The sequence below is a fragment of the Egretta garzetta genome, unplaced genomic scaffold (assembly GCF_000687185.1).
Source record: "Egretta garzetta isolate BGI_Z169 unplaced genomic scaffold, ASM68718v1 scaffold163, whole genome shotgun sequence".
Taxonomy (NCBI): Eukaryota; Metazoa; Chordata; class Aves; order Pelecaniformes; family Ardeidae; genus Egretta; species Egretta garzetta.
In genome coordinates, this window is record NW_009259308.1 from 1,146,653 (window position 1) to 1,160,579 (window position 13,927).

The window sequence follows — 13,927 nt, forward strand, 5'->3', positions numbered from 1 at the left end:
ACAATCCATCCCTGTGTGTTGATCTCTGCTGAAATTTGATGTTGCTGTTTTCTAAGAAATTTTACAAATGAGAGCCAATGTAGGAGGTGAAGTTTACCTATAGACTCTTAGAATAAGTGTCAGCTGGAAATCGTAATTTATCCAATAAATCACCAAACAGGAAAGGAACATTACATATTAGAATTCCTTTCAGATAATACTAAAATATGTGTGACTTGGAGAAGACCACATAGACTTTAATCAAAAGCTGCTGTACAATAGAGTGAAATTGCTGATTGAATATATTGAGAGTAAATCTACCAGCAGTATCATAAAATTTACTAGACTCAGTCTTGTCTTCTCATTCCCCAGAGGACATCATTGTGCATCCTAGAAAGCAGATCAGACCCACAAGGCTCATGACGACTCAAGTGGGCCTAATTCTGATTTTTTTATAGGCAAGTCAAAGGACTTATGTTCCTGTAAGTTAAGAGTTAAGAATATGGCCCGGCACATTTTTGCAGTTAGTTTGTTGACAACAAAAAACCCAGGTGTATTTCCAGAGTAATTCAAGGGAACTAACCAGCTTTAGTACCGAAGTTGCTACAGAAACTACATCATAGCATTATATGTATTTTTTTTTAAATTCTAGACCCAACTATGCATAAACTTATGCTGTACTAACATCAGTAGAGATACTCACAGGCCTAGGATTTTGAAGGTCAGTTCTATGGGTCCAGTCCCAAAGAAGGCACCTCCTTCTTCACCCTGTGAAACAGATGCTGAGAAGAATTCATTTTCTTCTTTCCTTATCTTTGCATTCACGTTGACAGGGAAGAAACACTGTGTTGTAAGCAAAATTTTCAGTTGGGACTAAAAAGAAATCCTTTTCTTATTTTCAGTTAGAAAAAACACCCAAAAAAGAACCTAAGAAAAACACATTTATAATTCATCAGAAGTAGTGCTGACTACAAAATACTAAGTCATTTTCATGCAGTTTGCACAGAGATAAATGTGAGGGAAAGGAGAAAAAATAGGGGTGTTATATGTTGCATTTGACACACTATATAATATATATATACACACACAAAGTTTATTGTAACTGCTTTTTCATCTGATCTTTGAAGAACTGAGATTTGTCATTTACCTTCTCCTTAATAGAGGGGAGTGCTCTCTAAATGGCGATTCAAAGATCCATAAAAAATTAGAGGTCTTACTCCTTATGGGATCACCATCTGCTGCTTGCCCATACTCCCTTCAGCAATCTGAGGCCCCTAGACTCACTCACCTTGTGTTATATTCCTGCAAGCAAACAGGATGAGTGTGAACTGATGCTCAAGGCTGCTTTTTATTAAAGTATTTTGACTCAGTGGAAGATTAGCACTGAAACAGGGAAGCGGCTGGTCACTGCTGCTTTGACAGTGATCTTACACATAGCTCTCCAGGGGCATGGGAGGGGAGAAGCTGTTGCAAAGCCGTCACTCTCCCCATGTGCATTTGCTAAGCAGAAAACAGCACACACCATTCAGAGCATGGGCACCACATATTGACCGCTTCACATTTTGGAAGGGTGAAAGTGTGGGGATTATCAAAGGTATAATGTTGCTTTGTGCTATAAATTCTTTATCTACGTCCTTTAAAAAACTGCAGAGTGGCTCGGTATTCCAAATACTAATTGTTCCAAGAGCAGGGAGTTAATGAAGCATTTTATTCCTCTTCTCTTCCTCTCTCTTGGTTCCCTGCTGTTGAAAGGGTGAGCATATCAGCCTTTCTTTCAGGATAGTACCCAGCAGTTACTTCCCTCTATATGGATACTGATTCACACAAGGCATATAGGAACTTAGTATCTTGGATAGATGAACTCCCTGTTGAAATAAGCTGACACTGACTGATGGATTCAGAAGTTACTGAAGGAAGAGGTATACACACACACACACCCCCCAGGTATAATCGCACCTTTATAACAGCCTCTTTTCATGCTGTAAAGGAGCAGGAAAAGGCACGCACTGAAGTATCGCTGTATTTCCTTTCATTTTTAAATAATGAAAACATGTAAAATGCTACCAAACTTGGACAGATTTTGTACTCGCTTCACACTAGGGCTAGATGGCAACAGGACAGTCATCTAACCCAACACGGGCTTGTAAAGATTACTCCCTGCCTTTACCTAGAAATTTAATATAACACACAGGTTTCTAGTAAAGAGCTGGAACAATCATAGTTAATATTAAATCATTTTTTCTTGAACTTTGTAGCATTTTATTACTGAGCTTATAGGTAGTAATCACTTTTTATTAGGGCATTCACTGATTCTGAAAGTTATGTGCATTTACTTTTAAAACCGCATTGGCTGTTAGATGCTGCTTTCTGACAGCAACCTTGCACAGGAGGTTTCCCACTGTTAGCAGCAACCCATCTGGAGAGTCCAAATCCTTCTCTACCTGTGTAACGATTTGGAAACCATGCATGCATTCAGGAGTAAAAATTAGCCTCCAGAGTGCACTTGTCTTATAAAACTTTGATTTGGGGCGATTTGCTTCACTATAGCATAAGAAAATGGAGTAACAACTCCAGCTATATGTCTGCAATGACTTGTGAGTGATCTCCTAACTACATTTGAAAGAAAGTTCAACCATCCCTTGAACCTGTATGCTTCAGGCTGAACAATTCAGACAGATGTTTAATCACTTCATATTCACTAGGAAATGGCTATTCAATGGCCGTAGAATTTAAAAGGAGCACTATGAGATGAATGCTTCATGTTATTTCTATATTGGCGTTCCCTTTTAGAAGCGTAAGTAAAAACAGTTCAGCTGAATCCAACATAGTTTTATCACATAAATTTCAATCTACTTTTTAATCATTAGATACCCTTTTCAATTTTTAGTAGCAGAAAAGCCCAAAGCTATAGTGCCAGTTGACGCAAATGAGATGAAAAAGGATTCTCCAAGTTCTCAGAAAGGGAGGTCTGGACTGGGTAAAAGGTGAGCGCGTTGTTTAACTGAATCTGCAGCGACAATTAGTAGGAAAATATTGAACTCGGAGCAACACATAACAAACATGAACGCAAAACTTTTAACAGGTAATTCATCAAGTGTCAGGCTGAAAATACCTCTTCAGAAGAAAAACTGCAATGAATCTGCAGTTGTTGGTTACAGTATGCTAAATATTGTGAAACACTCTCCTAAAAGAAAGACACAGTGGGGTTTTGATAAGATTAAGGGGCATTTTAGCAAAGCATACACATTATTCTTCATTTTATTGTTTGGCAATTTCAGTGTTCTTTAGAGAAAACAAAAGTTTATAATGATTAACATTCTGGGCTGTGGGAAGCGTACACTCTACAACAATACTACTCTTGTGTGGCACTAGCCTTCCTCATCTATAACATCAGCACAAATAGTTTTTCAGATGAGTAACCAGCATTTCTGAGATAAGTCCTTCCTTTAACTACAATTGATAATGCGTGATTGTGTATTGCAGTGTCAACAGAGGCCTCAACGCGCCTGACAAACTTCCACTGAGTCCCGTACCAAAAGCTCAGGGCCCAGCTGGGTGGGAGTCCAGGCAGACAAATGTGACACTCCCATCCCCAAACTCAGACGATCTTTTTGTCCTGCCAGGAGATAGTTTGTCACCACAGCGCTCAGGATTAGACCTTTACACTTCAAATTGAGAGTCTATTTCCTCCACTCCTGGAAATGTCCTGTGTGGATTGCATGATATTGGTAGGATAAACTATGCAAACTAATAGTTATGTCTAAATGTTTTCTAATCCTTGGTAGAAGAGAACTCAGAAACATGATTTAAAGTCACTTTATAATTCCAGCTTGCAGCGGAGGAACTCGGGCGTGCTGCCAGGGAATTCTGTGTTCAAACCTGTATTCAGATATTCAACAGTACGAAGTTCACTGTGCAGATGGGCAATACCATGTGAATCTTTCACAGTGGACACAAAGAAGTGTCACAGCTCCGGCAGGCTCCATGATTCTATTAAACCCCAAGGAAAAAAAGGTCAATGGACTTGGTGTAGGGGGCACATCTCTTTGTCCCTCTCTTTTCACAAATCTGATTTTTTTAAAGTTTTGAATGGGAAAGACTATTTTTTAGTAACATTGAAGAGTAAGCTAATGTAGGGAGCACAGTGACCCTCCTGCGCTTGAGGCATAGACTCTCCTACTGGACCGTGACCCACCTTCATCCACTCCTATGCCGAGACACATGAACTCCTCCCGACCCAGCCATACAGCAGTTCTGCTCTGGTGCTTTACTGAGAGACACTGGGATGGCCAATGGCTGGGACAACAAGGGGAACATGCAGGCTGTAGCCAGCCCTTCCCAAGTGCTGCGGCAAACAGGCTGTGCAAGTAGTGATTCCCTCCTGGGATGGGGAAGAGAGAGAGAGAAGTTTCTTTCACAGAGGTCACAATACTGAAATATTGTCAATTAATACTGATACTGTGCACATTTCTACCATGAGATCACTAAAGACATGTTTCCAGGTCAACAGAGGAAGGGCAAAAATCTTGAAATCTTATCAGAATATACTGCATTGCATCCTGCCCTCCGCTGTACATAAAACACCTCTCAGTGGATATTGCTCGGGCAAACTGCGCAGTGTCTCATTCACCATGTCTGCCTGTTTACCTGTCAGCATTCCAGATGCTGGGAGACCCTTTTTGCATAATGAGTAAAGCTCTTGCATTAGTTTATTCTGACTAGCTTGGTAGTTAGTAGGCAGCAAAGTGGGATGGCACTGTGTGGTTGTGGCAATGACCATTTGTCTTCCAGCTTATGACTTGGGGAATATGCTACAAGTAGTCTGAACAGCATGAGATCCAAGGTTATGGATGACTCCAAATGCTGACATGCTTTCTTGTCCTCACCATAAGCATAGGTGAATAGGATTTTTGTATAGGAAATAGGATTTACCCATTGCCATGTATTAATGCTATCAGAAAGCTATCCCTTGCTCCAGTTTTGTATCCCTACCATTTGAGAGAGTAGATAACACATATGCCCTACGCATACTTTCACCTCTGGGACTTCTGCTTGTGCTGGCCACAACCACCATCCTTTCCTTCTCTAACACAAAGTACTTGCTCCTCCGCTGCCCCAGCAGCACCACTTACTGTCACACAAACACTTTAAGTCTGCGTCTCATCCAATCTCATCATCCTGTTTCAAGGTTTTATATGACATCCAACTTCCCTCTTGTCTTCTCTCACTGCACTGCCTCCCTATTCCCCTCCTTTAAAGCCTCCTCCTAAGCACTCTTTTTGCTTCCCTTGTCACTTAGCAGCAGTTTTACAAGTGTGATGTTTTACTCCTTTCATACTTGTACCATTATTACTCTTTCATGCCACCCTGCGTGCTGGAAATGATCTCCTATTTCTTCTGAGTCACACACCCTCCCACATCTTTCCTTAAAAGCCATTTCTTCAGCAACAATTTCCAGTTATGCTGTCCCCACTGGTGTGTCTTCATCTGAATGCCACTGGCCAGAGAGGACCTAAATTTAACCATCTGGGCACAGCATTTACTCATGCTTTTGCTTGAGGCTAGATAGGTGTCAAATGGATATCTCATCTGACAACTTGCTTAGGTAAGACATGGGTTACATTATCCCATGTCAACGTTCTGTTATGGCAGGGAGCAGCTGCAAATTTGGGGAGTGTTCTTGCAGCAGCCAATTGTTGGCCGTACAATGTTCAATTTTTACTTATAAGCATTTCCAGTAGTTGGGACAAAGGGCACTTTTTTCTCGTTGTTTTTAAAGCATTGATAATACTCTTAAAGATCTCCATAAACTGAAAAACTTCAAGTTTAGCCTGTAGTACAAGTTTATGAGCTCATTTCTGATTCAGTGTGTACCATAATTGAAAATTATGTTGATTACACGGAAGTCGCAGACTGGAGCTAACTTATCTTGGTGACAGAATCTTATCTTTCTTTTGCTTACCTTGTTAATTGCGGACTAGCATGCTTTGGCTTTGGAGTCAGAAGACTGAAGTCCACAAGGTGCATTTTCTGCAGAGGGCCTTCCTCTTCAGAACTCACTCTCCACTTTGGCCACCAAAACTTAAGCCTCTTTGCCTTCAGGACTGGTTCAAGGCACATACTTGTTTTTTGTCAGATAATATGCTTCTGCAACTCATTTATTGACATGCCACAGAAACACAAAGATGTTTGTGTTCTGGCTGAAGTTACACACATCATAAAGTTTACCAGCTCATTCTAACATAAGAAGTGACGTGTTGCCATTTTTGTTCAATATGATCTATTTTGTTTTCTATTTTTCATTTCATATGCATTAGTAGAGATAAAGTATATGTTTTTCCTCATCTACGTGCCTTTCAGAAGTAGGCTGGAATTGATTACTTGCCCTACATTTTAGTAATCCATGACCCTCCTTAAAGTCATCTCTGTTTCTTCCTAGTACAAACGGGGAAGCATTCTGCTGCCCTGCCAGCTTACTTAAAATGGCAAAAGCAGATGGATCTAATAGTCTTCTGAAAGCAATACTGCATTTTGGCTGTGTATTGTGCTTTTTATGCTATCCATTTTATAGGCTTTCCTGGTTAAATATCAGTGAATACAGAGGAGCAGTTTTTGTGAACCACTAGCAGATGTTCGCTGTTGTTAGTTTTATGAGTCTTGTAGAACAGCAGGAACAGACTATGTGCAAAACATTTTTTTTTTGTGATTTTGCCATCTCATACTGTTCTCACAGCACTGCCTCGGTAATGATATGATAAAGCTTGGGAGGTAAGCTTTGATTGCAGACTAGCTGCTGTTGGGGCCTTCAGAAAGCCAGACCTGTAAAGTACAGTTTGTTTTCAAAAGCTTGTGGCTGAGACAGATGGGTTAGCTGGAAATATGTAATTTATAATATAATCGAATGCTTGACCTCTTATTCAAGTATTAGTTGTTGTGACACGGATGCTGAATGTTTAAATGGTGTCGCAGTTTGTTTTGTTCAGATGTAAGCTGTGATAGCTTTGTGTCACATGCTGATTTTGGACAAAATTATCACGTTAGCATGATATATTTGATTTTTGCAACACCTTGTTTCACAGAGGAGAAGATGATCACAAAATAGTTTCACATAAAAAGTAAGACTACTAGAATCTGTACATTTCAAACATTTTCTTCAAATAAAGCCTTATTTTAAACCTGACCCATGTTTTCGTAGGGAGTGTATCAATGTGGCAATTTACTGTCCTCTCTTGAGCTAACAGGTCACTTGGTTGAAATGGTTTTTAGTCAAATACACGTTGTGGGCAGAAGAAGAGATCTTTACTACAGGATCAGCCTTGCTCTGTGATCTGAACAGAAATGAATTATCATGGGCACAGACAACATAGGGACAGAGCAAGGCTGATTTTTGAGATAGCGCTAGCTTTACTTTGACTTAGCAATATATCCATCTACAGAGTCCACACCTCTTTCTTTCCTCCATCTCCATTGCCAATGGATGTGTAACTTACAAGAGTTATCTGAGCATACATGTATGAACTGTGACTGTAGGCAGAACAGCAACTGTGATAAAAGATTACTCTTAATACTGGTAAGACAAAGCATGCAAAACATTTGAAATATCAGAACTGAGGGTGTTTGCACAATACTAATTCTGCTGGTTTGTGTCTATTCATTAAAATTCGTTATAACACAAATGCAGATTGAAGATAAAATAAGAATAGGAGACAAAATCCTAATACAAGCATTAACTAATTCTGCAGTGCTTGATTTTGCAACCGTAAGCTATGATTTTGGCATAGGTATTTGGATATAGTTTTCCTTGCTCTTTTTTCTTTTTTTTTTTTTTTTTAAAGAGCAAGGGAGGCATAAAAATAAAATTTAAAAAAATGGAACAAAACCCCATGAAAATTATATCACCCTCTAGGTAAAGCAGTATTGGAGGCAATAGGATGTGCAGTTTTCCAGCACAGATACCTGCTTCAGTCATGGAGCAGGTAAAAGGAAGAGCAGAGGGTCCTAGCACAGGCTGTGTGGGAGAACGTGATCTGCTGCACACGGGTTCTTCTGCCCTTTTCTCCCCACTGGCTTTGTGCTAATCGGCTCCCTTTCTCTCCCAATTTCATTTGCTTGCACAGTCCAGCAAGAGAGAATAAGCCAAGACAGATGCCTAAGTGGGAGAAACTAGGACAAGAACAGTTGGGAGAAGACTGTGAGTGGGGAGAAGGGAAGTTCAAATGAATGAAGGAGGCAAACAGAGACTTTGATGTTTAAGATGTTAACGTCTGATGTATATGGCAAGTGACTGGAAACAGGAGGGAGACAATATTAGGTAACTTTCACAGGTGACACTACAAAAATCTATTAGTAACAAACATTACTTCCTTCTCTACCACACAATCAGAAAACAAGCTTGAAAGAATATAGTACAAAAATTCATTAGGTCATAGCTGATAAAATTTGAAAACATCTATTGTGTTCTCTAATTCAGCGCATGCAAGACTGCTTCTTACAATGCAGTTTCCTCTGCATTATCAAATCTAGTTCTAAACTGATTGAAATTAGAACCCCTGAAAAACAATTTTAATAGCTCCATGTCTCAGAAATTCTAGGCATTTCTCCATTTAAAATAGTCTCTTTGCTGATTTCTTTTTTACTTCTCCTAATTTATAGCATTTTTAATCTGTTCAGCAATTTCTGTCTATGGAGGTTTTTAGAATCCTTTTAACTATATATATGCTATTACCACATCTGCACCAGCAACTTAACTGTAGCAAGGCTAATATATGCATCTCTTAACTCTTTCAGGGGACATGTCTGAAGTCAGTCTTTGTTTTTAGGAAGAAATCAGTAAGTTCAGTAAGAACAGGTCCAGAGGATATTGGTGCTTATCATAACTTAAATTCATAGTCTGCCTTCCACTAATTCGTGAATTCTTTTCTCCTGTTTCCATGGAAATCTTAATTATTCTTCAGTTTTTAAAGTGAAGAAAACTGAATGCAATCCAGTTGCAATAAGTTTAGTGATGTACTTTGTTGTCCTATAACATGTGCATCCCAAATAACATTGCACAAAAACTTAATGCAGGTTGCTAGTGCCGAGTGCCCAGCATGTTCCTTCTATTACCAGTCACGCAGTCAGCGATGTGTCCTGCTGCTCACTACTGCCTTGTGCACAGCCCGTTCTTGCCCTACCAGCGACACCTGAAGCTGCTCAGCTTCTGTTTATGAAGCAGTTTTCTTCTTTTTTCATAGTACCGCAACCATTCTTAGAGGGAGCGTTTACCTCTCTCTTCACTTTTTCCTTTGTAAGGGACCTACCTGTGACTTGGGCTTGTTGCAGCAAGCTGAATCTGCTCTTGAATCTGTGCATTCCTTACCATTTCCAGAAGCTGAGGTTCAAGAATAGGGAATATGGGAAAGTTCACATTAACATTATTTCTGCTATTCTTGTATTGGGTAAAAATAATATCCCATTTCCACGAGCATTTAATAAATATACTATTATTATTACTTTGCATAATAATGCTGTAGTTCTGCTTTCCTATAAAGTAATCATTAGTAAATATTCTATACATTTTATGGGTAAGGGTTTCAGCAGTGCCCTATTTATTCAGCTGAGAATAGCAATTTTGTGAATGAAAATTTTTTGATAGCATTTCTGTTCTCATGACTTTAACAAGATGCTTGAAGAGGGACTGACTCCATAGTGTGATGTAAGACTTATTCCCAGAGTGATGCCACCAATGTTTGTGTTTGCTTTACAGGTTGATGACCAAATGAAGTTGCTTCAGAACTGCTGGAGTGAACTCTTAATTCTAGATCACATTTACCGGCAAGTGGTACACGGGAAAGAAGGCTCCATCCTTCTGGTTACCGGGCAACAAGTGAGTATGTGGGCTCAGAGAAGTATTGATGGCTTTTTAATAATCATTTTCAAAATAGCAGGAGTTTAACTAGGTCAGAAGCACTCCTATGTTCTCAGAGATTCTCCACAAATAATGTAGATAAAATGACTTGTGCACTCTGTTCCTAGTCTGCTGATTACAGTTAAACTTATAAAAGCAGATATAATCATAAGCACTTTGCTTTTCAAATATACTTGTATACTTCAGTGATTGAAAAATAGCAGATGAGAAGTGTTTCTCAAGAAGTTGTATTTCCTTAGGGATAAAATGGTTTCTGACAGCAACAACAACAAAACTCACAAACCCAATGCTTTAGGTCTAAGCAATTATAGCTTATTTTCCCTTCAGAATTGTGGTTTACTCAAAAGAATCACTAGCAGGGTGAGAAACCTAAAGAACCTGCAGCTACTACCTCAGAAATATCTTGCGTTTAGAGAAGTATGCACATGTGTGAGAAACTGGGGATCTGAGACATCTGATTTCAGGAAAACTATTTAGTCTGTAGGCTATAAATGCAGGTATTGCCCCAGGAACCGTCTCAGTATGCACCCTGCAGATTCTGGACAGCTTTCCAAGGGTTAATTTTCTTCAGGTGTGAGATGCATGGATGTCCCAAAATGCAAGAGCTATAATGTGGCAAAAATTAGGAAAAATGTCAGAAAACCCAAAGGAAATAGAAAGTTTTGTCTCCCTCATACTTTCCAAAGCACAAAGAACTTGACAGTAAAGTAAGAACCTTATTCCTAAGATTCTTATTCAGGTTTTAACAGAAAAAAAATTCACAGTATCAAAGAGAAGCAAAGTGTGCTTGTACATTATGTTCCTGTTTTCAAGTGAAAACAAATGATGGCCCTTTGGTATTCAAGAATCTGCAAACTGAACTGCCTCAATTTATACACACATAGGAAAGAGCTCCTTTTTCTGAGATACATTCTTTGTGTCTGCATGTTGTGGAATCTGCTTACAGCTTTAGTTATAATTTTAAAACTGTAGCCATTTCTTAAGACTAAGAACAAGTGTTTATAAGAATCAGGAGGAGAAATAACTGTTTGCATTTATGATTTAAAGGTTCACAGTAGAAGGGAGAAATGATCGGTTTGTCCAAGAAAAGAAGTGGGCAAATTCAAATTCTAGCTATGGAACTCACTCCTGCACCTTTGTGGAAAGTCACTATCTGTCTGAGATAAAGTTGTGCTCCCTAATTATATGAGCCAAAATTAGTTTCATTGCTCGTGATTTATATTGGTGCTATTGAGCAAATGACTGATCCCCTTTCCATTTTATCATCTGCAAAACATGGACAATTGTACCGGCAATTATTTTATTTACCACACAGGGTGCTTCCTTAATCCTCTGTTTATAAAGCTATATGTTGACAGTTTTCTGTTCCTGAGAGGACTGCTAAATTAGCGTCTCATTTGTTATGTGCTTAGCTAGTTTTTAAAGGTACTGAGTGCCCAAGTCCCACTGAAATCACTAGAGACATCTAAATACCCTTAAATTCTAGCCATTGTCCCCATTTTTCCACAGTAATAATAATTTTTACCTCATTAGCCACTTTATCTTTTCTTGCAAAAAAACCCCGAGCTGTACATGGTCTCAAGGCAAAGCACAGCATTTCATCACTGTTGGGCAACAGGTAGCAGGATGCTTATTAAAAGTACTGCTTGCGAATCATCAGCCGATTTGGAAGTTGTGTATTTCCAGGCAGAATTATAGTCTCCAACTAAATTAAAACCTGGCTAAATTGCACTGATTGCACCCATTTTTCCCCAGGTTTGTAAAATAGGTTGAATACATCCTCCTTTCAACCCAATTTCACTTTCCTATGCCAAAGTTTGTCATTTTGAAGTCAGTGCAAACACCCCCAGAGTCTTCCATCATCTTCTATACTTTCCTCTTTGCACTTAGTCTGCTTGGAGAGCAAGGAGCCATATTACAAGAACACCAGACAAGAACACTACAGTTAGTCCCTTTCCTTACAGATGGACTCCTTCCCATTTCATGCTTGGTAACAGCTGGAGAACATACTCCCATGTCTACACCACAGATTCTCCTTGAGAAATAGGGAGACACCAGACCTGAAGTAAATATGCAGTTGCTGGCTGCTGGTTTTGAAACTGGAAAGAGTCTGGAACCTACACATAGTGCCACTGTATTGTCCTGATTTCATTCAGCTCTGGTCACTGTCATCCTAGATTAAAAGCCAGATTGCTTACAGGCATGGGCACAGCCACATGGACTGTGCCTGCTCTCGCTGGGCTGTGCATGGCACGCATGCTCACGGAAAGACCGCTGGTAGCTGAGGTATTGCAGAAATATCACTACTATGCCAGTACATGAGTTACATGCAATTTGTCATTCAAAAGCATTTACTACTTTAAAACATCATCTACTTAAATGATGTTCATGGGTGAAAATAACTCATTGAAAAACCTCTTTTTTTTTTTTGGATGGACAAAGTTGAGTGAGCTAAGCAGAAGGTTTAAAATATTTAGAATTGTCAGAGCCACAAATCTTAAAATCGCAGAGTAATCCAGGCTGGAAGAGATTTTAAGGAGTCTCTAGTCCAGCCCCCTGCTCAAACCAGGTTTCTCAGGCCTTTGTCCAGTCGGGCTTTGAAAACCCCCAAGGATGGAAACTGCACAACATCCCTGGGCAGCCAGCGCCACTGCCTGACTATCTTCATGGGAAGAAAGTCTTTCCTTAGTTCAAGTCTAAATCTCTTTTTTTTTTCATCTTATGCCCGATGCTGGTCATTCTCCTTCTCTGTGAGTCCTGCTGCAAAGCACAGAGCCTGGGAGACCTTGTTAGTAAAGACTGAGGCAAAGGCAGCACCGAGTACCTCAGACTGGTCTGTGTTTGCTGCCACTAAATCACCAGCTGAATCCAACAGCAGCCCCACATTTTCCTTCTTCATCCCCTAACTAGTAATTTGACATCCCTTGCAAGTCTCAACTCCAGCTAAGCCCTGGCTTTTTTAACATCATCCCTTACATGCTCGGACAGTGCTTCTAAATTACTTTCGCCCTCTACAGCTACCTGAAAGGAGGCTGTAGGGAGGTGATGCTCTTAAAGGTCTTTTCCAACCAAAGTGATTCTATGATTCTATGATTCTACTTGTTCTGAGCCATTCTTGGTTTCAGCTGCTGTTATGTTGCCTTTTTGCATTGTAGCTCAGTTGTGAGTTACTTCTTTGGCCAAGCTGATCAATACAACTACCTCTTTTCCTAAGTGTCAAGATGGACCATCTTGGCAGCATCAACTCAGTCAGTTGTCATTCTAAGACACAACACCAATTCAAATGTGTTTATGAAAGGACAATTATGACTGTGTCTGTGTCCTCTGTATTAACTGTAAAATAATTCTGGAAAGTCACATTTCTAGACCCAAGCATTATGAGCCTTTGCTACTGCACTAAATGCCGCGTAATTTCTGGTTGCTGCCCTGATCCTTTCAGTTCCTCCAGTAGAGAAAGGGAAATAACCATGCCACCATCTCATAAAAATTGATTAAGGTGTGGAAAGCACTCTGACACTTCTGATGAAAAGTGCTGTAGATGTTTTTATTTACTGCTACCAGCAAAGCACTATGAGCAAAATTACAGTCAATCATCTGGCTTTCAAAGGTATTAACTTTAAACTGAGGACTTGAGCTAGATAGCCTACTTTATTACCTGAGAGATCATGATTATTGTCACAAGTTAGCAAATTTAAGAGCTTAGAAGCCTCACTCCTTGCTTTCCTTAATATATCCCTCCATAAAAGCTACTCATAAACACAGTGCTTTTTACAATCATAATGAAGGGGGAAGCTGTAAGGGGACACACACACACACACGCACACTTATCACCACTTAATTAGAACATACCTGCTTTCTCCACTCAGTCTGCACAGCCTCTGTTCCTCAGACACAGAAGTCAAACTTCGTCCAGCTCCCCAGGGCCACACCACTGTCAGTTCTATACTAGGTATCTAAAATGGGCTAGTAGTTAGAAGCACACTTGGTAATTTTCAAATGCATTGGCTCAAAACCCATTACCTTAGGGCATTCCTATCACAT

The 13,927-nt window shown here is 39.7% G+C and overlaps 1 protein-coding gene across 2 annotated transcripts in view; it reads left to right on the forward strand.

The window, feature by feature from the left end:
- The window catches only part of NR5A2 (nuclear receptor subfamily 5 group A member 2), a 97,711-nt gene that overhangs the window by 46,095 nt on the left and 37,689 nt on the right, over window positions 1-13,927 (forward strand). For both annotated transcript variants that reach the window (XM_009636192.2, XM_009636193.2), the window contains one exon: window positions 9,725-9,844. In XM_009636192.2, coding sequence (XP_009634487.2) covers window positions 9,725-9,844 — 120 coding nt within the window. The remainder of the gene's footprint in view (window positions 1-9,724; window positions 9,845-13,927) is intronic.